At 28.7% G+C, this 27560-nt stretch overlaps 1 protein-coding gene across 5 annotated transcripts in view; it reads left to right on the forward strand.

The window, feature by feature from the left end:
- LOC107453666 (synaptotagmin-1) overlaps positions 1-27560 on the forward strand; it is a 90075-nt gene that overhangs the window by 55295 nt on the left and 7220 nt on the right. For all 5 annotated transcript variants that reach the window (XM_016070564.3, XM_043040062.2, XM_016070566.3 and 2 more), the window contains 4 exons: positions 13500-13636; positions 20664-20887; positions 24150-24278; positions 26104-26460. In XM_016070564.3, coding sequence (XP_015926050.1) covers positions 13500-13636; positions 20664-20887; positions 24150-24278; positions 26104-26460 — 847 coding nt within the window. The remainder of the gene's footprint in view (positions 1-13499; positions 13637-20663; positions 20888-24149; positions 24279-26103; positions 26461-27560) is intronic.

Genomic DNA, 27560 nt, shown 5'->3' on the forward strand with positions numbered 1-27560 from the left:
TAGTAAGTAACCTAGAAATAAAAAGAAGGCAAATGAAAATCAATTTTGTCAGAATCTTCTGATTAAAAAGCATCGCATTACTATTATTTCGAAATGTCCACCATCAGCCCCTATCACATGTTGTAATCGGTGAACGAAACGAAATGGAAAAACGGTAAATTACTGCTAGATATATACATATATATTGGAAATGGATTATTGGAAATATAATTAACTTTTCTAACAATACCATCTCACAATTTTTACATTTATCTCATAAGAAAAGAATAGTGTTTTTTTTTAATTCAGAAAAGCTCAATATATGAATCTGATACATCATTTCCGAAAATAGAATGTTGTTTCCACCTGGTTAAAATAAAATGCAGTTTCAGAAAATAATTACTATTTTATCGATTACGCATTAACAAGCTTTACTTTTTTTCTATCTCTAAAAATAATCATTTCGATCTATAACGTTTATCAGTAACAAAAAAAGGAATGCCTCCTACAACAATTTTTTAAGTATTTTATTTGCTTATAAAATACTTCATGTACTAGTATTTTATTTGGTGAAAAAACAACAGTGCTGTAAAAAATAATTTAAAGAAAAGCGTAACTTATTTAAGAGTTATTTGTTTATTTATACACTTACTTATGCATGCTTCTTATTATAAGCATTTATCAAATTGAGAAACAGATTGATCAAATGAGAGAAAGACATCACAAAGATGCATCTATTGATACTTCGAGATTGTGGGTTCGAATCCCACCGTGTCCCAGGATGTATGCTTGTGCTGTCTTTATTTTATGCTATCTATTTTTCAACTTGACAAGGGTATATAATCAAAATTTGTAATGAGTGTTCTCTTTGCGCATGTGTGCATACCAATATTTTCTCTTAAATATAAATATATAGATGCACCCAGGTAACAATGGGATTCAGACCCGAAACATTTACACTTCCATTATGGGATTTTGGAACAGTCCTGATGCGTAACAGTTAAACTACGGATGTAGTTCAATCTTGTCCTCGCAATTGTACATTAACAAATGCAATTTTGTTTTTAAATTTTGAAAGTTGGTACATGTTAACGTATAGCTTCCAATGAAAAAAAAGCAATATATTGACGAGAAACAAAGTTAGCAAGCGTTTACGAAATAAAATACTGATTATCAAACTTTTTTGATCTCAAACTATACTAGTAATGTTAAAATTAATGACTTTTGGCTAAAATTACCAAACTTTACCACGTGTACTACCAAACAGCATGGTAAAAAAAGACATATTTTACACATTTTATAGTTAATTTTACCAAAAAAATATGATTAAAGAGCTTCGGTAAAAAGCACTGCGCTTTTTTAGTATTCTCACGAAGCTACAAACGCGCTAAATTTTATCATATCCTGGTAGTTTTGACCATAGTTTTTACTCAGTGGGGATATAAATTATAAGATTTCCGAAGTATTTAATGCTCTGGCATTAGCTTGTTGTTTATTAGTTTGTTGAACTGGTCTTACAACATTTTTCGGGATGTTTCTTTTTCGTGTTTTTAATTAGAATTTATTAAAATACACTAATTGTCATAAACATTAGCGCACATAGAAACAGTTATCAGAATGAAACGAAATTTTACATATTCAAGTACAACATTGGTATAAGTAAGTGATTATGAAAATCAAAACAAAGTGATAATTTATTGCAATTAAATGGAGGATTTAGTACCCTCTAGGGCCACCTTTTCCGCGAATGCAGGATGCGATGCAATCCTGCATTAAGGCATGCGAGTCCCTCATGATGTCCAGCAGCATCTCGTTCCACAGTTGCTGTGTAACACTGTAAAAACAAACACGCATATCTGGAATATTTGCTACCGAACTAGCATATCTGGGACACTTGAGACAGCCTTCGAGTTAAGTAGATTTAGCTGTGTTTTTACAGCAACTATGGATCGAGAGGCAGCAGGACATAACAAGGGATCCATCCAGCGTTTAGGCTAAAGGTGGCCCTTGAAGGTATTAAAACCTTCATTCGTTTGTATTTTTTCCGGAAATAAAAAATCACTTGACTTTGATTATTTTAATCACTTACTTATACGAATGTTGTACTGGCGTATGTAAAATTTCGTTTCATTCTGACAAATCTTTCCTGGTGCGCTAATTACTATGACAATGAATGCGCATGATGAAAAGTATAACAAAAGTTTATTGTAACATAACAAATGCTCGATTTGTTCACACCTTTTTATTGCATTACCTAACTTAATGTTAAAAACTGAATTGCTAAGCAATAGAATTTTTATTTGATATATATAAAAAAAGCTTGTTTTGTTTTGGGGACATGCTATGAAATCTTCACCCAAATTGTTTATAAAATGTGGTAAGATTGTTCCGGAATAAATTTTTCAATTTTCTACCTTCTGTGCATTGCTTTGCAACGTTTTCAAAACAAACATCACTATAAAAAAATTTTTACAAATTTTTGGACCACATGTCCCAAAAACAATACAAGATTTTTTGTATATATATCAAAATATCAAATAAAAATTCTAGCGTTTAACAAATTAGTTTTTAACATTAAGTTCAAATTAGCTTTATATAGAATAATTCTTTTCTTGTTAGTCATAAAAGAATAAAATTTAAATCTTAGAAATTACATTAGAAAAAATTTCTAGACAAACAAAATTAAACTTTTAAAAACAAAGATTTTTTTGAAATCGTAGTCATTTTTCTCAACAACAAAAATACACTAAGATTTAAATTCTAAAATAGAAAATCCAAATTAAACAGAAACAACTTGTCACTTTATATACTGTTCCTTTTCCTTCTAATTTATCTACTTTAAATTTATGGAGATAAAAAACAAAGCACTTTACCACCCAGTTTAACAGAATTTATGGTGATTGCTTAGAACATAAAAAACAAATAAGAACATAAAAAACCAAAATGAAAAAGCAAAATACATGTATACGAAAGTTTAAAAAAAAATAAAATGGGTCAAATATTTCCCTTTCAAATATCCCTTCTTGTTTTCAAAATAATTTCATTCAAATTCTTAGCAAGCCTGATTTTTAAAATAAAGCAACCAAGATAACCTTTTTATAAAAATCAGTGATCATATATTTATATTTACAAGACTTTTTTCCTATGTAATTTTACAAAAGCTTGAGATGAAACTTATATTTAAAAGCTTATTAATCTATATTTAGACAATTTATCACTAAAAATATTTTATAAAAATAATATTCTGCTTTAGCTTCTTTATTTCTTGAACGCTTAATTTTTAGTATTCCTTTTAAAATAAAGTATTATCTTAAATAACTTTTTAATGCGATGTTTATTATCCGAAGCTATTATTTCAAATAGATAGATAAATTTTATATTCAAGAGACATTCATTCAATTTTATGTTTATTAATTGAATATTTTCAAATAACTAAATAAAAGCTGACCAAGTAAACATATTATCTGATCAAACCATTTTTTTTTTTCTGAAAAAATACTTCCGGTCTAGAGTTGAATGAACTATTTAATTTTTTAAGTAATTCATAAGCTTAAAGCAAGATAAAAAAAGACCTAGACGTGGAACTTTTCTAATCATTATTAATCAACTGTTTCTACTTAATGGATATCTTGACACAAAAGTTTTATTCTTTTCTCTAAAAATTTATTCAAAATAAATTAACTGACTAGTTCCATATTTTTTTTAAAAAAATATTAGAATGAAAATCATTAAAAAAGGATGTATAGTATTGTCTACTATTGAATAAAATACAAAAAAAATTCATATTCATTAAATAAGTTAGGGACTTTCTCAGTAGCGTAGTTTTAATGTATATTCGAGGGGGGTTATCTCCTTTTGATATACATGTTGTCGTTAAAGTGTAACTCTCTAATATTCAGTTATTTCATAGAATAACTAGGTATTTCATGAAATATCTAGACAAGTCAGTTAAAGTTTATAATAGATGAAAAATATCATACTTTGCCTAGTTATTCTATGAAATAACTAGTTATTCAATTAAATAACTAATGATAGACCGTTAAAGGTAAAAATAAACAATTTCAAATAGCAGTTACTTCATAAATTTATTGATCATAAATACCTAAAATCTCTCCAAAAATACATTTTATCTCTATTAGGAGGATTAATTGATAAATAATGAGGAAAAGCAGATGATATAATTTATTATTGCTCATATTAATAACGCCTAAACGCCTAACGTCTAAACGCAACGGAATGAAGCGTACACACACGTCACTGCAAAGCAGGTATAAGCAGCTAGAACCGGTACAAAGAATTTTCGAGTGCTGGTTAAATCGTAGAATTCAATAATTTTATGTACTTTAACTGACCTGTTTAGTTATTTAATGAAATACCTAGTTATTCTATGAAGCAACGGATTTCACACTTTAACGGTAACCTTTATTAGTTCATTTTTCCTAATATTCCTATGGTTTTAATTTCTAGCATAAATAAGTAATTTTTGTTTTAATTTTCCTTAGAAGCGAACAAAATTTTCGTTCCTAATTTGAATTACTTAATCATTTTATATTCAAATTTATAATTCGTTTATTATAAGTCGAACAAAAATGGGGTAATTTAAAAACTATAAGGAATTTGAAGAGATAGGTTTTGTTTAAACTGAGCCGTGCTGGCAGAGTGTTTGTTGTTGTTGTTGCTGTTGTCGTAGGCTATTAAGGCACTTGGGGTGTGGTTGCTCTTGTTTTATAGTGACGCCATCTATGGCCAAGAATTCGACTTCTGCTACACCCATACATCACACCCCTTTATAGAGCGAACCCATTCATACATCCATTCATCCATACACAGATCGTATTTTTGACCTGAACCAGAGAACGATCAATCTTCAATCAAGTACCCCCAGAGGTATGATTTGCTACGGGACCATGGAGGGCCTTATGACCCGACATATTTAGCGTGTGCCAGTCACCATTTACTACACGGGAAGTCTTCGGCCGGTTGGATTAGAACTCCCGTTCTTATGGGCAAAGTGGGCTTATACACTCAAACAAAATATAGAAATGTATGTGCAACTTTATATTACAATACATTTACATTTCCGAAATGCTTCATGAACATGGAGCAAAATTTCAACAAACAAAACTTGTGTATGAACTAATGAATAAATAAACTAGTAAATAAATAATTAAGAGTCACACTATTTATAACATTTTGTCAGGCCTCGAAAGCTTTACGCTTCCTACTATTCAATGTGATACATATAGTGATGAAGTGATTTTCTGATTATTATTTCTCAATCTATAACCAGGTTTGAAAATTATTATAATATTAAGTATATCAAAAATATTAGGCTTTATATACTGCATAATATGTAACATATTAATGCATACTATTTATAATTATATAATGCATTCAAACAAAAACCTAATATAAAAAATAATTATAACAAAAACAAAACTTTTTCAGAAATTAATTTTATCAAATACTATGCACCATATTGTTTATAACTTTTTGAGTAAATTTCATTTGTTATTTATGTTATTCATTCCGTAAATGCACAACGTTCGTATTTGCTACATTTCATAGCTTACTGTTTATCATATTTAATTGATCTAAATTACAAAAGATATGTATTTCATATATCATATAAATATTATTGCTTTCAAAATAATTAAAACCAGCTTGCTTTTATGCATGAATATAATGAAACTCTTTATTTCTATGCGAAAAATGTAAATGAAAAATTTTTTATTATTTTTACATAGGAATACATGAATATAGATTTTATTTCTATGCAAAAACTTCAAAGGAAAGGGTTTGTAAAAACTAAAATGGATAATTTTTGTAAGAGACCATTATTCATCTTTCTTTATTTAGGGAGGTTCATTACAGCGCTCAAACACAAAGAAATCTTTCGATGAAAAATTGTTTTCTGCCAGCTTATTTCCAACAACTTTTCCTCTTGTTTAATTCTTTGGCAAAAAAAAGTTCTCTTTTTTTCTACTCAATTTAACTTCTGTCATAAAAATGCAGTTTCATAAAAAAAAAGTTTTCTTTCCTTTTTACGGGCATTGAATTTATTATTTAATTGAAATTGCAATTTATCGAGGCTCTTACAATAATTTTTAATTAAAATTTGCTTCCTCTTTCCCCTTAATCTTTTTTCGCAAAATAAAAAATTTCTTCGTGTAATTTCAGACAAAAAAGAATAAAAATATTTCTACGTCGATGCAAACTTTCTCTTCTTGAAGCATCATTTAATTAAATTGTACTAAGCCTATATAAATAAACTTAAATTATCAATTTTGAACTTCCATAACTTTATTTGGAAGACAATCTGATATCAACAAGTAATATCGCAAATAGTTTTAGCTAATTTTTTTTCACTTTTTTTAAAGTTTTTTTTTTTCTTTTGCATGATTTATTGGTTGTCATAAAATTTACAGTATTTATTTCCTTGGCAACCACTCTGAACTAAACTATTTGCTAAACGCCATCAATATAGCTAGTCCATCTGCAGTCTCTAAGAACAGTTAATGTTTCCTTATCATTTGTATTTCTTTGTGACTGTTATGTCGAGTTTCAATAAATTTAATGAGAACTTAAATTCTAGCTCGAACAGCCCTGATTATTCATAGATTTGTTGAAAATTTGTATTGAGTCTTAAAATATGGACACATTTACAATATTTTAAAGTGATATAATTTATAATAATTTTATAGTGCTCGTGAATCTTCCACCCTGAATAGAAATATCCTATATTATTTTTTTTTATGAGTGAGTGCCCTTACATTTGCTTTAACGTTTTATTACACGAATTACTGCTTAAGTTTTTTTCTTCCGGGTTTAACTAGTAAATAAAAGGCTTAAATTTGATAACTGTATTTTTTCTTGGAAAAACTGCAAAAAAAACTTTTTATCCAATGTACTGCAATGACGCAATATTACATTGATGACACATTGGAACTTTCTCTAATTACTGTCTGCATCAGCTTAATTTTTAAAGAAATTATCAGAGCATTCAACAGAAGATGCTACGCTAAAATTTGTATTCTGCTTATTCTTTTTTAAATAAAAAACCTTTTTTTTCGATTACACTATTAGCCATGTCAGGCCATATTGTTGTTTCTGATGACACTTGGACAAGCCGTTAGCTCTGCGATTTAAGTCAGGAAGGATTGCTTTTCGTTTGACAAGAAAGCACTGCAAATGTGAAAGCGAGACTTAGCTTCCCGATAGATGGCAGCAGCACTCATCCGTGAGACCACTTCCACAATTTGTACATAGATCTGAAGGGGAAGGAAATTTTCTTCAGATCCCTATACCCATGGTACAACACAAAGACTGGCCACAGGACTTTCGATTTCATAGATTTTACGAGTACGAATTTCGCCTGTATTCGGTGGGGCTTTTGTGAATTAAACCCCTACCTCTCCAAACCAAAATCCGATCCTCTTACCACTGGTCTACCATAGCCCTTGAGCCATTTAATAACATAGTATAGTTTGAATTATCTGCAAGTTTAAATGGAAAGGCATCGGCAGAAAAAAAATTTAATAAAGAAAAAAATAGTCTACGAACTGAAATTCAGTCTCAGAGATTGAGACCCAAGTACTAAGCGTATTAGTTTCATGCTAATCAATTCTATTCAGTCTTAAGTAGTTTGAAATTCTTGAATTTATATAGTTATAAGTTTGATCCATTTACAGTACGAATTTAACGCCCCTATGGTTAATTACACAATACTATGATTCATCTTTAAAAAGGATTCAACTTAACTTAAGATTACATCAAATTTGCACGGTATTATTCAAAGTACCGATATCAGACATTATGAATCAATATTAAACCGATTTTTCTCAGAGTTTAAATTCTTGAATTTATATAAAATAATAAAATGAAGAGTTTGTGCTCTCATATAACTCCAGAATCGTTTGTGCTAGCGTCCTGAAATTTGCACAGTAGGTAAAAAAGACAATTTTAGTCCCCGATCCAAATGAAAAATGGAATTTTTTGAGTGCCTTAGAACTCGCCATTCATAAAAATGAAGCTGCAGACGATTTTCTTTGTTTAAAATTTACATCAATGATAATTGCTAACTTATAGCTCTCATTAATAAAAAGAGGTGTTTTCCATTTATATGTTCTTTAATATTTAATTATTTTTTATTCGTTATGTCAATTAAACTCAATGATCAACATGAACATGACAGCATTGACGGATTTTGTTACCAAATTATTTTTTCTGGTGTTATTTAAAACCACGTGTTTATTTTACTTATTGTTATGCTTTCAAAACGAGAATCTATGAAACTGAATAGTTTTAAATCGATAATTGAAATTTTAAAAAAATAAGTTATTGAAGAACAAAATTAATTGCGAAATAGTACTAACTCATATAGGAGAAACGCAACGAAAAATAGCCATATTTTCATTGAAGCCAATAATGGTTGATTAAATTTGTTATTATTTAATAATTTAAAAAATAGCTCATGTTCTATAAATCAAAATTAATAGCGAAAAGGTACTTGTTCTTTTAAGTAAACAGTGAAAAATCGCCATAATATTAATGAGTCCTATAAGGTTTAATTACTTTTGGTACAAATTGAAATTAAAAAGTAAGCAGTATGCTAGAAAGAAAGATTAGGGGAGAAATTTTACTAATTCTTTTAAGAAAAATATAAAAAATCAAACTATTACATACACTAATGATGCCTAATTAATTTTAGTAAAAAGTACTAATTAAAATGAAAAAAATATGTTATGCACTATAAAGCAAAATTAATAGAGAAATGGTACTATATCAATTAGGAAAAACGTAAAAAACCGCCATTGTTATTAATGCTATTGATGCTTAATTAATTATGGTAGAAAATTAATTTAGCATCCATTTTATTTTCATTTTGGTTAAAGCAGCTAATTGAAATTGTAAATGAGCTACGTTAAAAGCTATATAAACGCTAAAATGTACTAAACCGTTTGAAAGAAGTGAAAAAAATTGCCAAACTGCTATTGATGCCCATGTTGCTCAACTAATTTTGGTAATTAGTACTAATTTAAATAACAAAAAATAAGCTACATACTACGTACTATAAAGCAAAATTAATAGAAAAATGGCACTAATTCGTTTAGGGGAAATATGAAAAATTGCCATATTATTATTGACGCCAATGATGCTTATTAACTTTGATAATTAACTTTGGTAATACGCTCCACTCGTGTTATGGTGATTGGTTCAGTTATAAAGGGTACCAAAAGTCTAAACATAGGTAAACTGCATTTCAGTTGTATATTTGATACCTATTAAAACTGAATCAGTACTGGGAAGATTTAATACAGATACTGTGAAAAGAGGTATTTTACGATTCCTCTAAAGGGATAAGTACCAGAGATAATCGTGGTAAATTTTGATTATTATGAATTGACCTCGAGCAATAGCAACATGCCAAATGATTCTGAATACAGTTATTTTGATGTGATGAACTACTAAAAGCATGTTTTGCTTTAATAGCGTAAAACCACCTGAGGGGACAAAATATAATAATAAATTTAAAAATTGACTTTATTATTAATTATGTTGCTATGTCTCTATCAGTTCTGTGCAGGATTTCTTAGTGTTGTTCATTTCTTATATATTGATTGCTTACTTTTTTCCACCCCATACGATTAACGAGTATTCAGCTAGTATAGTAATAAATTGATAATCTTTCCTATAGTTATTTACATAAAACTAAAATTAAACTTGAAATGGGATTCACTTTAACATCCTCAGAATATTGCAGGAAGAATTACAACCTTGGTTCAAGGAACTGATATCAGTCATTATGAATCCATGTTAAACCAGTTTTTATGAAAATGTAGATATTTAATTCATTTTCCACATAATTCGCCGTTATAATATTTCATTTATCTTACCCAGAATAATTTTCGGAAAATTATTAAATTTTAATTAACGAAAGTAAATTGAAAACTTTTCTTGATTTGAACTTTGATCCGTTGTGTAATTCATTTCGATAAAATAAATTTTGTAATTTTCTCTTACTCTTGATAATTTCCAAATGTTATTTAAACTATGAAAAATTCGACTAATGACCTACCTGTTCTATTTTTGTCCTCTACACTAAACACCTGTTCCGACCTCCATGATTAATGTGACAAGTTCCCAAAACAAAATGAGAAAAAAAAACCACAGCTGCATAAACAATAATGTACTCTTTCTCCATATATATATAAAAGATTATTTAACCTTGATTGTTTTTACTTTTTATCTTATGACTATAAAAAAATATCCTATATTAGATAATATCTGCACTTATAAATGATATACGAGAATAGCGATACATTCTACATTTATTAGGCAATATAATTGATTTATCTAAAATTTTTATTTATTTTATGACTTTATAAAAAATCCTATATATATAGTATGTGTGTAATTGATTAATTAAAACAAAAATACTATACTGCATTTATTCTGAAGGGCTATTTTTTCCTTCTTTTCTTACCTTCTTATATTTTTTTACTGATATTTTTTTAATATTTTTTTTCTAATTTCAATTATATACTACCAAAATTCAACTATACGCTGGGTTTTCAAAAAAAAAAAAATATATATATATATATATACTTTCTTTGCATTGCGTGACTTGCAGGATTTTTCATTTTATGTGAACAAACGTTTTGTCAGTTGGAGAAGTTGATTCTTTTGATTTTGATGTTTCCGTTCTTTTTTTTCAATTATAAACAAGTAAAGTTTTGTTTGACAAGCGTTTTGTTAGATGGTGAAGTGATTCTTTTGGTTTTGATTTTTCCGTTTATCTATCATTAATAGTGTAGTTTAGTCTGACCATTATGGATTCTACTTAAAGGAAGTGTGTAATATTATGTGTGCAAGAAAAATATAACAGCGTAGTTCCTGCAAACTATCTAAAATCAGCTTCATAAATATTTTGAATAATTTTTTTTACTTCAACAAAATGGTTCAAAAATCTCCAAACGTGAAAAGAATGAACTGTTAGAAATTTTGGAGTGCGTTTAACCATATTCTTACGCAAATTTGCCGTAACCTCAATAACGGAAATAAGTTAAATCCAAGAAAATTAAATCATCTTAAATTTGATTACTATGGTGTGACCGAGTTCAATTTAATTATCAAGGTACATATCCACGATATTATGGTTCTAGATTCTAATATTATGGTTCAACGTTGAACCTATTTTTTGGAAAATGTTAATAGAGTTTTTCATACGAAACATTCAAAAACATATTAAATACAGACTTAGCTTTAATATTAAAGAAAATCTAAGTTAAGTGTCAAGCAGCATGAATTACCAGAAATAAAAGCTTTCCATTTTTAATTGTTTAATGAGGTATTTATAGAGAAAATTGAACAGTAGTATAACAATTTATATTAGTTGTGTTGTTCTCATAGTAAATTAAGTTGCATCAAAATACTTTTCCTAGAGTAATTTGTGCCACTTACAAATTCAATTCTTACGAGTTCAAAATTATAAGGTTACGGAGTTGAACATTAGTAGTCGTAAAATCAAAATTGGCTGTTCAACAACGGTTATAAAATAAAATGAAATTACAATAAGAGTCTGTAAAGTTATTTTTACAGTCAAATAAAAAGCAAGAATCATTAATTTGGAATACCTACATACACTAATTCTTAAAACAAAATTTGTTTTTGAATCAAACATTTGCGTAGCACAGGGTGAATTTTAAAACGAATTCGAACTAACCTGACACAACGAAAGAGGTTAGAAGTTATATATTATAATATCAGTTAATACAATTCTCACAGAGTTTAAAAAATTAAATATAATTATCTTATTTACGCAATTAAAAACATACATATATATTTAACGACGGTTTTTTGTTTCTGTTAATGAATATCAGCGTAGAAAATGACAAGAAACTCTCGCCGTCTCATTCCAAATTGTAAACAAGCTACATGCAAGCTACTTGGCATTTTTGGGTAGTAAAAATGTGCAGCATTAGTGCTTTCGGAAGTGAAAATAATTCTCGTATGCTATAAAAGCGTGGGAGTTTTGCGTAAGATTATTAAATATTAAGTGTTTAGTTTTAAATTACACTCTTTAAATCGAACATGAACGCGTTAACTCAGAATTAAGAGTTCCTTCAAATAATCCTTTTGGTAATTCAATATCATTATTCGGAGAAATATTACACCACAGTTTTTACTGTGTAGTAGTGCACCAATTTGCATAGGTATTTTAACAATTTCTATAGTATTTCGTTGCACTCTGAGAATCGTGATTAAAATTTTTAGTAGAACACTCCGTGTGGCATAACTTTTAATTTTAATACTACTTCTCGTAGTATAAAAAAATTTTTAAACAAGAAAAAACTTCAAAACTTATTTTCAAGTTTTTGACAATCGAAAAATACTATAAAATATATCGAGGCCTTACCAAATAGAATATTTCTCTCAAGAAAATCAGTTTAACTTTGAACTATAAAATCAGTAACCGGTATCGATAATATTAATAAACTATCGGTAATAACGGAGCGAATTTGCCTTAAATAAGAATTAAATTGAACCATGTTTGCGTTTAAGTTAAACCATAGTAAGGGTAATATGCTTACGAAAGATTAATTTACCCTATAATACACTGTTAGAATTTTCATTCTGAAATTACGGTAAAATAACCAGCAGTAGTCAGTTCATCAGATTAACCATAAAGTTTATAAAACTACGAAACTTTACGATTTTGAAGCCGTTTACAACTGGTACGATTAAAAAACCGTTAATACTAAACTATACGATAACCATTTACTACTAGCATAGTTTCTAAACCATAAAAATAAACAGTTATTGGAGTTCTGTGGTTGTAGTTTATGCATGAGTGACAGTTCCGTATTCTCATAGATTGAAGAGAGCAGAACACTAGAAACTGTATTGAAGGTTCGTCGATTAGCCCTCTTAGCTACGTATATACCACGGAACAAAATGGCTTCAAAGTTGGGCCTAGTTGATAGAATTATGGTTGTTAAACCGCTGTGGTAAAAGCAATCAATAAACGTTTTTTCTAACACTTAACAATTTGAATATCATCGTTTTTATGGTCATTTGACTGTTTTATTTGAATACTGTAAAATAACAATTAAATTGCTATTTAACCATTTTTATCGAGAAATTTTCAACATTGTATGGTTCACCTTGGTATCACATTAAAGTTGCATACACTTTAACGGCGTTAAGTTTTAAGATGTTTTATACTTTCTAATAATTTAACATTTAGTTTTGAAATGGATTGTTATTCCTTATTTGTCAGAATTTAAAAATTTCCTTTTCTACAGTTTCTTTTCGCTAAATAAAAAATATGGTGAGCTAAAGTAATAATTTTTGGTTTTTGAAAAATATAATTCAACTAAACACAATAATAAGAATATTGCAGCAAATTTAAACAATTTTTATGATTCGACAGGTTCTAAAATTTTTAACTTAGTAAAGAATGAAAAAAAAAATTTAATAAAATTGTGTTAAAAAATTTTTAATTTACTTTTTTTCAGAATGTTTCAACTCACAGAAGGAGAGAAAGTTATTGTACTGTCAGTTTGTATCGGCTTGCTTATTTTAACCATAATCATCACCTTTTGCGTCGTGTCTCCATCTTGCTGGCTGCATGTCTGTTTGAAAAAGTTTTCTAGTAAGAATGTTTTGATATATAATAACCATTACTTTCAAATCAAATGTTTTTTATTCTAAATGATTTTTATATCTAAATGTTATAGTTATGTGTACTATCTTTTAATATAATTGCAGTTAAGAAAATTTTATTGTCTGCATAAGTGTCGAAAAATAGTTTAATATTTTTTGACACTTATTACTATCCCGCAATGGATTGATCTCAAAGAAACGGTTTCCAGTGGAACACCGAAGTCAAGCAACATTGGTTGTGGTTAGTAAGCGGGTGGGTGACCATTTTGAACAGCCGATCATTTTGATCAGTAGGGAGTGTGCGGCATCGGTCCTCGTTAAACAATTCTACAGTAAGAGCTCGACTTACGCGCAGGTCGTCTGGCTACCAAAGTTGAGGAGACCTCCCCTCTGTAGAGTATCCAAATTGTGATGCATGTCTTCGGATCATCCTCAGGATCACTCTGCTGATTCTGTCGGTCATGAGATAGACAGGTTAGCCGTCTCGGCTATAATACTTACCCAGCAACTAGGAGCGAAGTGGCTTTATTATATGAGCCGAGTTGTGTGATAAAATTCAGGTTGTGTAACCGTTTTAGGTGAAAGCAGTTAATAAACGGTTTTTCTCACCGTTAAGAGTTTGGATACCATCATATTAAAAGTTATTTGGCTGTTCTGTTGGAATATGGTAAAATAACAATTAAATAAATTGTTATTTAACCATTTTTTCGAGAGATTTCAAACAATCTATTTAACTTGGGTTTTATTTATTAATTTACTTTTATCGAAAATATTAAATATTTGGTTTACTTAACACACATAATTTAGTATCAAATAAGACAGCTTCTTAAATATATTTATATATAATAATTGTGGTTATTTTATCTCAATAGGGATCATCTGGTAAATGAATATTTTTTATAATGTTTTTAATTCTACAGATACTTGCATATTACTTAATAAACTTCATGTTATGCATGATATAAACATGAAATATTATTATCAATTCTAACTTAATCTATCGAATTTTTAATCTAGAGAATCGCTAATTTAATACCTTTTTTTCCTTGTAGACATTTGTTCATGTTAACACAAATAACAATAACCAAATACTTTTTTAAAAAAAGTAATACAGTTTAAGTTGACAATAGCGTATGTTTTATCTAGAACCTATATTATACTTTTTTCCTCATAGACATTTGTTCATAAACACTATTCATGTTAGCACAAATAACAATAACCAAATACATTTTTAAAAAAAGTGATACAGTTGACGTTGACAGTAGCGTATGTGTTATAAAGAACCAAACAAAAAATATTTAACGTGCTTTTACTACGTATTTTCTAAATAGTTATTATGTTACATTTTTAATAAAAAATTTTCGTATTTTTAACTCAACAATTGCATGCAATGTAACGTTCCTTTTTTACAACTTCTAAGCAATTAATGTGTCAATCAAATGACTTGACACAAAATTATTTCAACATTAAAAACTACTATATAAAATGGAAATAATAATGAATAATTCCTAAAAATTGTATTGATAGTGAAAAAATAGTTTCAGCTTTATCATTTACAATAAAAAAGGGCATACGATACCACACTCTTAGTAAAATCTGTTCAGCGTTGAACCATAATGCGAGGCAAATTCTGCAACTTTAATAAGGTGCTAAATTCAGTTCATGTTAATAATGGGATCGTATCATATCAAAGTTACAATAAATTGTTGTAGTTCAAAGAATTTTAAAGTTTCCACTAGTGTAAAAAAGTTTTCATTTAAATGTTTATATTTTTATATCGAATGATGAATATATAATTTTTTTCTAAAGAAACTCTATTCAACCATTTTTTAAATTATTTTTAACTTTTTGACAGAAATATTGATGCAACATGGATAGAGACAAATTTTCAATGGAAAAAATATATAGATTTTAACTCAGAATATAAAATCTGAAATCAAAAGTTAAAGGCTTTTAAATACTCAAAAAAGAAATTGCGATTTGTTTAAAAATAGTAAAACAATGTATATAAATTTCAATATTAAAGTGCATGAGCTAGTTTGAATGTAAAAATAAAGCTTACAAATATTATCCCGAACTAGGCTCAGTCTAAATACTAAAACAGTTTTACATAAAAAGAAACATTTCGTTTATATAATATATTTAATTCTAAAAAGTCTAAATTATTAGCCCAATAGCGGAAGGCCTGCAGCGAGCACTATTACAACATCTACTATTTATTTTTCATTTAAGTTTTTGTTTTGATTTTTAAAAAGCAAACAAAAAGGGGGAAATATCCTTCTGATTAAAACATCTTTGAATTTGCATCTAACGAAAATTAAAAGGTTGAATTAAGAGAACACAGCAAAGAACAAAAAGTGAGAAAAAAAATTCTGTTATTTGATTACAGGCTTGACTGTAAAGAGTTTATTCCAAATTTTTAGTATCATTTTATAAAATTCAATCAAAATTTAAATATTTTATATATGATTTTTAAGGATCTTTTAATTACAAATTTTTAACGATGCTGAATTTTTACAATCTCTGCCTGACTGCGTTGAGACAAATTTGGGTTTATGAAACTGCAAATTCACTCCATAAGTTCTGTTACCTGTATTATTAGTGAATGTAACATTTCGAATTAGTTTTAAACAAACTAAAGCAATAATTAAAATTTGATAAGCTAAACACCCAATTTTCACGTTTTTATAATATAAAAAGCACACATTCCCATCATCACCATTCAATCATACTCTAAATAGCTTAGTTCAGTTGAATAATACTATCATGCCTTTAAATCTTCTTTTGAAATGAAATGCAGATAACAAAACCCTTCCGTTGTCCCAGCTTCCGACATTTTGTTCTTCAAACACAATTCTATTCAGAGATAAAGTGTATAAGCAAATAGTATTTCCTCATCATTTTCACGACTGCAGACGCGTACACCTTTTTGAATTATTTTGAGGAAGTGGTATTATATGATGTTATTCACTAATCGATAACACTTTCAGAAAACAGAAAACTTCATAAATTCTAGTTTTAAAGTAGAATAGTTCTCTCTATAGAACTCTGAATTTTATAGTATTATACTTCTCATAAGATTGTCGAAGAATTAATATCTGTTATTGAGTTTGTTGGCATTTCTCAAATTTAATTTCACATGCATAAAATTTTAAATTATTTCATTGATATATATATATACTTAAAAAATACTTTAGAGTGTCTTCAATGTTTATTTTATTTTATAACTTACATTGAACAGCCAGCTTACTTTTTGGGTTTACAACTATCAACCCATAGTCATGTTATTTTGAATCGAACCCAGAAGACAACGGAACTCATGAACCAAGCACTGGGACAAACTAGCCTTCAAGAAAGACATTTTGATAGAACTAACCCACATTTACATTACATGGAAATTACAACTGCGAAAACCTCTCAACTTCTCACAGTTAGCCCGACGGCAAGAAGATTCTAACTCATGATCCGTCTACCAATGACGGTCCTATTCTGAACTTTTTCATGATCTCAAGTTCCGATCCGCGTTCGAGAGAACCTTTATTTTACGAGCGAAGATCGAATTCGCGGATTTGTATTCCCAGTAGTTTTTGAAAACAGAAGCATCTTCGAACTAGGGTTTCTCGATTAGAGTTTGAATCTGAATCTCAAACGTGAACAGCATCCAGTGAACGCTTGTTAACTTTGCTTCCTACGTGCATGGTAGACGCTGGCCGCCATTTTTCCGAGCCGCCTCGCCTTATACAAGAATCGTCGTTTGAAATATTTAGTAGTTAAGCATAATTAATAAGTATTTTGTTATTATTAAAAGAATGAATTACATGTATTTTGTTAAACTGTAGTTTAAAAAAACCTAGCGAATATTTCGATCTGTTAGAAGTATTATACCAAGTCCACACAAACAAGTTGTTTACATTATCTTTCCCATTTTTTGTTGTTTAACTTTCTATTGAAATGATAATTTTGTCTAGCTGCTTTATCGCTTTGTTTTGTTGCTGTTTCTACTTTATATTTTTTGTAGCTTTAACTTTTTGTTTTCTCTTTCTTTTAATGTTTTGAGCAATCATGTGCAAATAAACAGCCAGTTTAATTTACTTTTTCTTGTTTATATTTGCACTTTTTGTATTTTCGATTTTGAATTTAATTTAAATTTCTTTTCTTTTTATTATTTTTTTCAGTTACTTTAGAATATAATTTATTTAGCGTTTGGTTTCGTTAAAAAGATTAAAATACTCCAAAGTACTAAACTATTACATTTTAACATCTATAATTAAAATAACAACTGAAGAGATTATTTGATAAAATAGACATGCCAAAATAATCTTTCAGCAGTGCATTAAGTGCTGATTCATGACTAGCTCATCTCGCTAGAGAAATTAACGTTGACAGACTCTAAATTTGAGTGTAAAATTTAAGGAATTATCTTTAATCCCTTTAATGGTGGTAGTCATGTTGATATAATGAAATGCCAAAGTTTATCCTGGTTATAGCGAAAGTAATTAGAAATACGATGTAGTGCCTTGATGAAAATTGCGATACAAAGCTAATTCAGTTATTTACTTTAGTGGTTTAAAGTGATTTCATTAGGTTTCAAAGGTCTATTACACACAAAAGTTTCAGTGGAGAGAAATTATTATTATTTTATGATTTATTATTATGATCTATTATTATTTTATGATATGTTAGTTGTTTAAAAATTTTGTTTTTAGAATTCAGAAAAGCATGAAAGCTTCAAACTTACAGAAAAATAAATAAATGCTAGTGGTCTTATTACTTTTTTTTGTTCATATTGGAGCAATATGGGGAGCTATTGAATCATTCTCTGGTCGTATTATCCCCCGTTTTGCTTTTATAACCAGCATTGATCAGCCGACCCAATTTAATGTTTACAACTATCAATACTCAATTTCGTAGCCTTGTAATTTTGGTCATAACCCAAAGAGAAGAAACTCCTGAATCAAGCATTGAGACAAACTAGCTTTCAGGGAGACTTTTTTTTTAGATGGAACTAGCCCGTCTACCACATTTTTGTTACATGGAGAGGAAGATCACAACAGACTCTCACGGTAAGTCTGACGGCGAGGGGACTCTAATCCATGACCCGTCTCTACTGAGGATATTTTTGGTTCAAATTGTGGTTGGTGAGATACAACAGCAGAACTCTTATGAACCAGCTATTGTTGGGATTCAAACCTGGGTCACCTTATTGGGAGGAACCTTTTCTTTTTTTACAAAAACTAGTTAACTAGTATTTTAGACTTGGAGTAACACTTTGTATAAAACGTTTCGTAGTTGCCTAAATCGTACATCGTGTGTAATCATAAATCGTACCCAACGAATGAATTTTAATTACTGAACAAGTCGATTTTCAAGCCATTCTAACTAAACTACACTCAAATTGTTGAAAAAAAGTAACTGGAAACTTTTTTGTACTAACTTTCACCCAATATCAAATTTCTCATCTCGAAAATCAGCCTTTTACAAACTGTTTTTTTTTTTTTTTTTTTTAAACTTGATGCATGAATTAGTCGGGGGAAAAAACGAAACTATTTCAGTAAATTCAATTACATTTAATTCCCTTATTGTAAGATTTATTTTCCGTATTTTATTAAAAGTAATGATTAATATCTAAGTGATTAACCTTCTGGTTGTCAAGTAATAATATAGTAATTATTGGTTAATATAGTAAGATTATAGACCGATATGTCCGAGTACCTTCTATTGTTGAAGGTTTCAATCGGACCAATTTTCCTATTTCTAATATCTAAGAAGAAGAAAATTGATAATAGATCCAAAAAAGGTGCAGTATTTGTAAAAGCCAGGCTTGAGCTTTGTAGTACGAAAGATTATATTCCATTAACATTTTAAATGTTTATAATACTGTTACTTTAATTGTAACACTTCAAAAATAAATTGTTTTGGGTTACTCATGATCTACTTATTTACTTAATCATAAATACTCAAAATTTTTGAGGTTAGTACGATTTAGGGAGCAGTTGGTACGGTTTCCTAAATCGTACCACTTGCACACCTTGTAAAGGTATTATTCCCAAAAAATATAAGTAGCTTTAAAGTTGTATTTTATTAACAAAATATTTCTAATGCAATTGTCAGTGATTTGTTGTTGTTGTTGTAGTTCATTTACGTCGCACTGGAGCTACACAATGGGCTATTGGCGTCGGTCTGGGAAACATCCCTGAGGATGATCCGAAGACATGCCATAACAATTTTGATCCTCTGCAGAGGGGATGGCACCCCCACTTCGGTAGTCCGACGAACTGCACGCGAAGTCGAGCACTTTGCGGTAGAACAGTTTAACGAGGACCAATACCGCACACCCTCGGTCCCTACGCAGACTGATCCAAGTGGTCACCCACCCGCACACTGACCGCAGCCAGTGATGCTTGACTTCGGTGATCTACTGGGAGTGTCTTAACGATCAGTCCACTGCGGGACGTCAGTGATTTGTGACAGATAAAAATTTAAATGAGAAAGTGGTGCCATTTAGGCACCCGTCTTATAAGACAAATTTCATAGAAATTAATTTCAAATCATATCTTGAAAATATTTGCACTCCATAATCTTAAATATCTCAAAATTTGACAATTTTTATAGTAGTGTCTGTTGCAAAATTTATTTATAATGATAAGGTATCGAAATTTCAACCAATTTTCTGAAAGCCTATTCTCATGTTGCATGCATGGCGTCTTTTAAGTAAAACCTGATATTAGTCTTCATAACAGCTCTTACAAATCAGCTATTACTTCCGAATATACGACTAAAACTCTTATGTAAGTTAAGATACAATATTTATTTTTACTGTATTTTCATTTACTTGTATTTCTATTTATTTTAACAAATAGAAACACAAGCAATTTACAATATATTACGTAACAAAATAATTTAATAACAATGTAATTTAATAAAAATATAATATATTTCTGCAGTATGATTAACAATATAAGTAGAATTACAAGAATAAATAAAGAAATCACAAGTAATTTTTTTTTATTTATTAGAAAAACGAAAACTCAAGTATGGCAATATCGATGGACTTGAAGAAGGGACATACATCAAATTGAGTGGAACACCACAATATACAGTGGAATGTGGACCGCCTGTTACTCGTAGTAACAGCAAGCACAATTCTCTTCATGGAGGTAAAAATGGCCGTAAAAGAGAAGATTCTACTTACAGTAGTATGTCTTCCAGTAGTCAAGGAAACGCTTCTGTTTCAAATTATGTAAGTCATTATATTTGTTTAAATTGGAAAGAAATAATATAAAATAAATTTCGAAATGATGACGCACATGCATAAAAATTTAAGGTTGTTTAAAGGCCTTTCTTCCCGTGGAATACCGTTTTTTTGACAAATCATATGCTATTTTTTATCTAACTATTGAGTTCGTAATAGTATTTGATATCTGTTAAATTTCGTTCGACTCTAGTCAGCGCTATTTATAATTATGAAAATTACACAAAATATCAATATGAAGAAAAGCCACAGTTTTTTGTAAATAAAAATTGTTTATAATCTAACTTTTCAATATTTAAAAGTTACTCCAATAGTTTGGTTACATCACCATTTAAAATCATAAAAATATGTCACATTTGGAAAATTTTTGGCAATTGGCGATATTCTTATAGAGATTCTTATTCTATTCTCATTATGTTTTAAACTTCAGACAAGTTTTTCCAGCCATGTATTATACATAATATTGCATTTACTTAATATTTTATATATTATTATTTAATATAATAGATACATATTATAGAATTTTATATTCAGTATATAATAGGACAAAATATTTAAAATAGAAGTTTCACTGACGTAATTTTATACACTTAAACTTAGACATTTTTAATAATAAAACTTATTTTCATAATTATTTATAAAGCAAAAGATGATTCTGTAATTATCTTTAAATTTAATACGCATTTAAAGACATTATCTATTTTATTTTTCTAATCATAAAAAACCTTACATAGGTCCATAACTAAAACAAATCAGTTTATAAATTGAAATGCTAAGTTCTATAGCTTAAATTAAGTTATTTGTAGCTGAAAGGTATAACCAATAATTGTTTGATTTAAAAATCGAATTTATTTCGGTTAATCCGACATTATTTATACTATTCAGAAATTTTGTTGAAATGACCACATTAGTATTTTATAATTTATTTCTTAAATTTTTGACTGAAATAACTACGTATTGTAAACTAACTCGAAAAATTGTCAAAATATTACATTTTAATTAGTTAAAAATATAATTAATGACAAATGTAAGGTACTGTAATGGCTAATTTAAGGTAAATGTAAAATTATGACAAACGTATACAGGAAATTGCCTTTAGTTTTACAATCACGGATTTACAAAATTTTAATGCACAAAATTCAAAAATATTATGTTCTTAAAACAAAATTTAAATTTTGTCTATGAACAAGAATTTCTGAAGTTTTTATTGTGAGCTGATAATGTATAAGAAAGAGCTTTGAAATAAGAATCGTCAGGTTTAAAAAAATATTTCTGTAACGGTGCACATAGACAGTCATCTCTAAACTGTGGTTATATTTTATAAGTTTCTTTGAATTTTAACAATTATCTATAAACTGCTCGTGAACCATAAAAAAATTTAGTTAAGATCTCATATATGTAATAAATAAAGAACAATTATTTGAAAATGGAAAGTTGTTAGAACATTTTTCCAAAACTTAAGTGTTGACCTAATTGGCACGTTTCCAAATCTGTACTTCTGCCAATTTGGAAAATATTTCGTTTCAAAAATAGTTATGGGTGGTTCGTAGTACATATCATATGCATGAAATATGAAGTATTAGTTAAAAAGCCTGAATACTAAAGTAATAGTTTTTAATGTTGTTATTATTGTAGACAGCACAAAAAATAAATCATCGTTATTTTGATTTTTTTATCATACATATCATATTTACATAATTATGTTTATCTTAAAAATATTTTTTATGATATTCAATTTCAACTTCATGATTTTCGTGCAGAAGCACGTCAATGTTTAAAAAATAGTTAGAAACTATTATAATAGTTTAACTACTGCAGTGCCAGAAAAGAATTCTTGGCAAGGTAAATAAGAACAAAAGAGAAAAGATTTCTCGCCGGCATAGTAGCAGGATCAATTACTGCGCAAAATAAAGTAATGGCTTAACACATTTTTTTACAAAATATGTATGTATTTTGTTTAAAAAAAATGTGTTACGCCAATGATCTATAAAAATGATTTAACACAATTTACATTTCTTATGCATCAAGTTTTAAAAAAATATTACAAATTTAAAGAGATATAAACTAGAATACCTCTTCGTGGCAAGTCATTTAAAATGCCAATTACAATGCCATTTTTGTAATAATATAAAAATTTTAAATTTCGGTCATAAACACGTTTTAAAAATTTATGTTACATGAAATATTTTTAAAAATATGCAGTGCTCTCAAAAAAAAAACTTTTTACAAGTTCAATGCAACTACAAGTGTAAAAATTTTTTTTTTGCCTGGCCCAGCAACAATAATTTAAATAATAGTATAATAAAAGAAAGGGTATATTTTGTGCTACGTATGAATGAAGCAAAACTACGTAAATAACGCACACATAAAAGCACAAAAATAGACATATTATAGTTATGGTTCTAGTGTCGACCTTCCTCCGTGTCAAAACACAGAATGACAGAAGTTAATAAGGAGACAAACACATTCCAATAAGTGAACGTGGTTAACCAATAGATAAAGGGGAACAAGCTTGAACAAGATGAGAAACGAAGAGAAACGGGTGTGAGAGGACTGACTTCAATAGTTAATCTCTAACTAGACAGATCCATCATATCGATATGTTACCGGAAGTTTACTGTAATGAAGTTTCCAAGTCACCTTCAAAATGTTAAAATACTAAAATTGTATGTTTGTAACGAATTAAAAAATTATTAGCCATCAGCTGTTGCAATCCGGTTTTTTTTTTTTTTAATTCCTACTTTAGTTAACAATATTACACAAAAAAGAGCAAAATGAAGGGCGTTCTTATTTATCCCTGGTATAAATACAAAAAGTAAAAATCGAACATCATTTTATCTTATAATTTTAATTGTTTATGTAAATAAAGCATACATCTGTAGTCAACCCTGAGCCAAGTGATTTTCCGCTTTACAGAAAAAAAAATTCTGGTTTTTAGGGACACAGCAAGCACAATTCAAAAAAATAAGCCTTTTTTATGATCACAAATCAACCATACTCCCTCACTTTTTGACAACTTAATATTGACTATGAAGACAAAAAAAATTGTACTCTATTAAAGTGGAGTCTTTTTTTTATTACTATTTTAACTTTAAATTTATGTATTTGCTTTAAACGAAAAGGTCGGTATAAAGACAATCCCATCTGCCATAGTAACGGACTGTTATATGGAAAAGATTAAAGACATATTCATTTGTATCCTTCGCAGAATAATATAATGCTTATATATAACAGTCATTATTCTTTTTAGAGTGAAGCTTCTATTGATGCTCCTATAACTGATATCGAACAAGATGCAAATTATGGACAAGTAACTTTCAGTAGCTGGTGTTGCATGCCTGATGGTGCTAATATGGGAAAACTGATCGTGGTGCTAAAGGTTAATATTATTTTAAAATACATTTTTAAAGAAATATGCGATTCTAAAAACAAAAAGTCGTAAGTCTCTATAATAAGATTTTTTTCCCTATAATATGACTTTATGTTGAAAATCAATAGGGGCTAATTTCACTAGCTAGAAATATTTGAATCATTCCTAAAAATCAAAATTTTATGAAACTTAAAAAAGTCTCAAAAATATTCAGAACACCTCATTTTTATATATTTTGCTATTATATGATTGCTTAAAAAAATTGTGAAAGCAACTAACGAACATTTAACAGTGAATTAAACATAATGGATCTCAAGGCTGATATCATAATTAAAATTATTTTTAAAATTTTAAACTTATCAGCACAACTGCCAATACTTTTTATTTTGCTGTTATAAGTATTAAAAACTAATGGAGTTGCCTCAAAGCTTCACTTAAATAAATCAACAGAAGACCTAAATGTTAATTCAAAATTCAACATACGTCCCATAATGGAAATTTAGTTTTGCTCCACATTGCGACACATTTCTTTTCTTTTTATTATTTAACATAGTAATTAATAATTTTTTTAAAAAAAACAGGAGAGTTTGCAATATCCAGCTTTAATATACATGTTTAGAATTTATACCGAGAACGAACAAAAAAAGTATAAACATTAGAACCCGCAAATTTATATTTATACGAGTCAGTTACAAAAACGCTATCGAAAGCTGTCAAATCACTAGTGAGTGTTGAGTCACTAGACAAAACTAAAACTTCACAAGCAGTACGCTGATTGTGTCTCTAATGATCACCTTTACACTCATTCAATGATTCTTGATGATGAAAAAGTTTAATAAAAGTACAACTTAAAGGCGGTCTTCACGGAACACCGTATATGCCGACAGGGTGCCCATATTGGATGATTTCAAAATTAAAATTCTCATAAACCAAAGATAATAGAGGAATGAAACAAACGGTATGTTTATTGTGATAGCTGTAAAAGTTTTATACATATATTCGATTGAACTAAGTGTGTTTCTGGTATTGGAATATCAGTGATTGGATTACGGAACGGCAATTGTGTGCTTTTTAAGAACTCTGTATAGCACCATCTGTTGATAAAGTTTGTAACTAACTTCCAAAATTTCTGTGCAAAATTTTCACAACATTCACAATATACAAACCGTTTGTTCCCAAAAGATGTTTTACAGAGACCCTAGGGTTCAGTGGTAGGATAATGAGAGTTCCGAGAGTTAGGTTGTTTTTTAACCAATTATAATTATGATTATATCCAATCAATAATCCATAATTTATTTAACATTTTGGTTTGTTTACATGAAACTATTTACGTAAATGCCGCTGAAAAAAAAGTGCAATATTTAAAATAAATTTCAATAACACTATAGTATTATGAAAAGGATAAGTATTTATAAAAATTTCCATCTGCATTTTTCATTGAACGTTTCAATTCAAAATAAAATAAGTAAATTCAAAAATACAGACTTAATTTCTCTGATAACTATCCTCAACGTTTATAAAACATAATTAAATGTTTTAAAACCATAATTAAGTCTGCTTATTTTATTCATTTTTAGCATCATATGCATACACGAAGAAGAAATTCATAATTTTAAAATATTTCACTCTTCATATTTAATATTTTCAAAATAGTATTATATAATAGTAGTAGTATTAAATAACAGTATTTTCTTATAATAAATTCACAGCTGCTTATGAATCGATCATTTAGGGTTCCTTTGCCAAAAACAATTGGGAACCACTGCTTTATTCAAAAGATTCAGAGTTTATTTCGCGAAAGATTAAATTTTTACAAATATTTTAATGTTAACAGGAAGCTCAGGATTTACTACCAAGATCTTATGGAGGTGCATGTGATCCTTACTTAATACTCCAATTGATCCGTGATAAAGGACGGAAGAGATGGTCCAAGCCTAGTACATCTGTCATTTATGAATTCCGTACCAGTTCCAAGAAAAAGACGCAGCATCCTATTTTTAAAGAAAAGTTCAGTATGGATATAAGCAAAGCAGATTTGAAAGAGGATTCGTTAAAAATATCGGCGTTTGATGATGAAAAATATGCCAATGATTCAGAGCTAGGAGAAGTAACGATTCCTCTTCGCGCATTAAATTTTGATAAAAATGGAGAAGAAATTTGTAAAACACTCGATTTCTTGGAACCACGAAAGGTAACAAATTAGTTTTGTCTTTGTGTGTATATTATTCTTGATTATTAATTCATTCTAATGTGAGAAAAGCTCAAGTAAATACAGATTTTTATTACATTTTCAAAGTAAAATAATGTTCTAAATTTAGAATATGTTAGAAGTATGCATATTTTTCTTACATACAAGAATGTATATGCATGCAATCATAATTCTTTTATTGACACGAGTCATAAAACCCTAATAAATTTTTATTACTGAAAATTACATACGTCAAAATCAGATATTTTCAACCAGAAATATAAAAATCCAACCATCACCACCATGGGAAGCACAGTATAGCCTACATTGTAACAAGTTTTTGAGAAAGGAGAGAAACAACTAAAAATGTTCCAAAATTATTATTCCAATATAATGAATAATAACTAAAGTTCTTAAAAGTTGAGAAAAAAACGAACGAAACAAAATTATTATATTTTATTTTATAATCGCCACTGAACAGTTAATGACTATATCAATGTTCAACACTGTAGCCTTGCCATTTTAAACTCCTGGCTTAAGCATTGGGTCAAACTAGTCTTCATACAAGACTTTCTGATGGAATTAACCAGCATATGCCTTACATGGAGAGGAAAACCAAGAAAACCTCCCACGGTTAACCTGGCGACTAGGGGATTCTAAAAATACCCCTTTTGTTAGCTGAATTATTAGGTCTGTTACAATCGAGGTAACAGTGCTAGGTTATCTTCACAATTCAAAGCAAATGTTAGATTCTTAAGTAAAGACCAACTCCTAAACGGAGACAAGTATAGCCCAATATTTTTTTAGGTGATCCATTGTCCTCTGGATTGGATCCAAATTACGAAATTGAACATAATGAGAGTCATACATAGAAAATTTAGGGTAATTATCAAATGCACAGTAATTTAAAAGCAAATACGTCTAAAGTTTGCAACGTTTTACAAGATTTACATCTATCACGTAAATCTTGCAATCGAACTCTCGTAAACCAAGAAAATTACAACACTTTTCATGTAAATCTTACACTCGAACTCTATCTCACGTAAATTATGTCACGTTTGACATAAATCTATAAATCTTTCAATGGAAATATCGACCACTTT

This window comes from Parasteatoda tepidariorum, chromosome X1 (assembly GCF_043381705.1).
Source record: "Parasteatoda tepidariorum isolate YZ-2023 chromosome X1, CAS_Ptep_4.0, whole genome shotgun sequence".
Classification (NCBI taxonomy): Eukaryota; Metazoa; Arthropoda; class Arachnida; order Araneae; family Theridiidae; genus Parasteatoda; species Parasteatoda tepidariorum.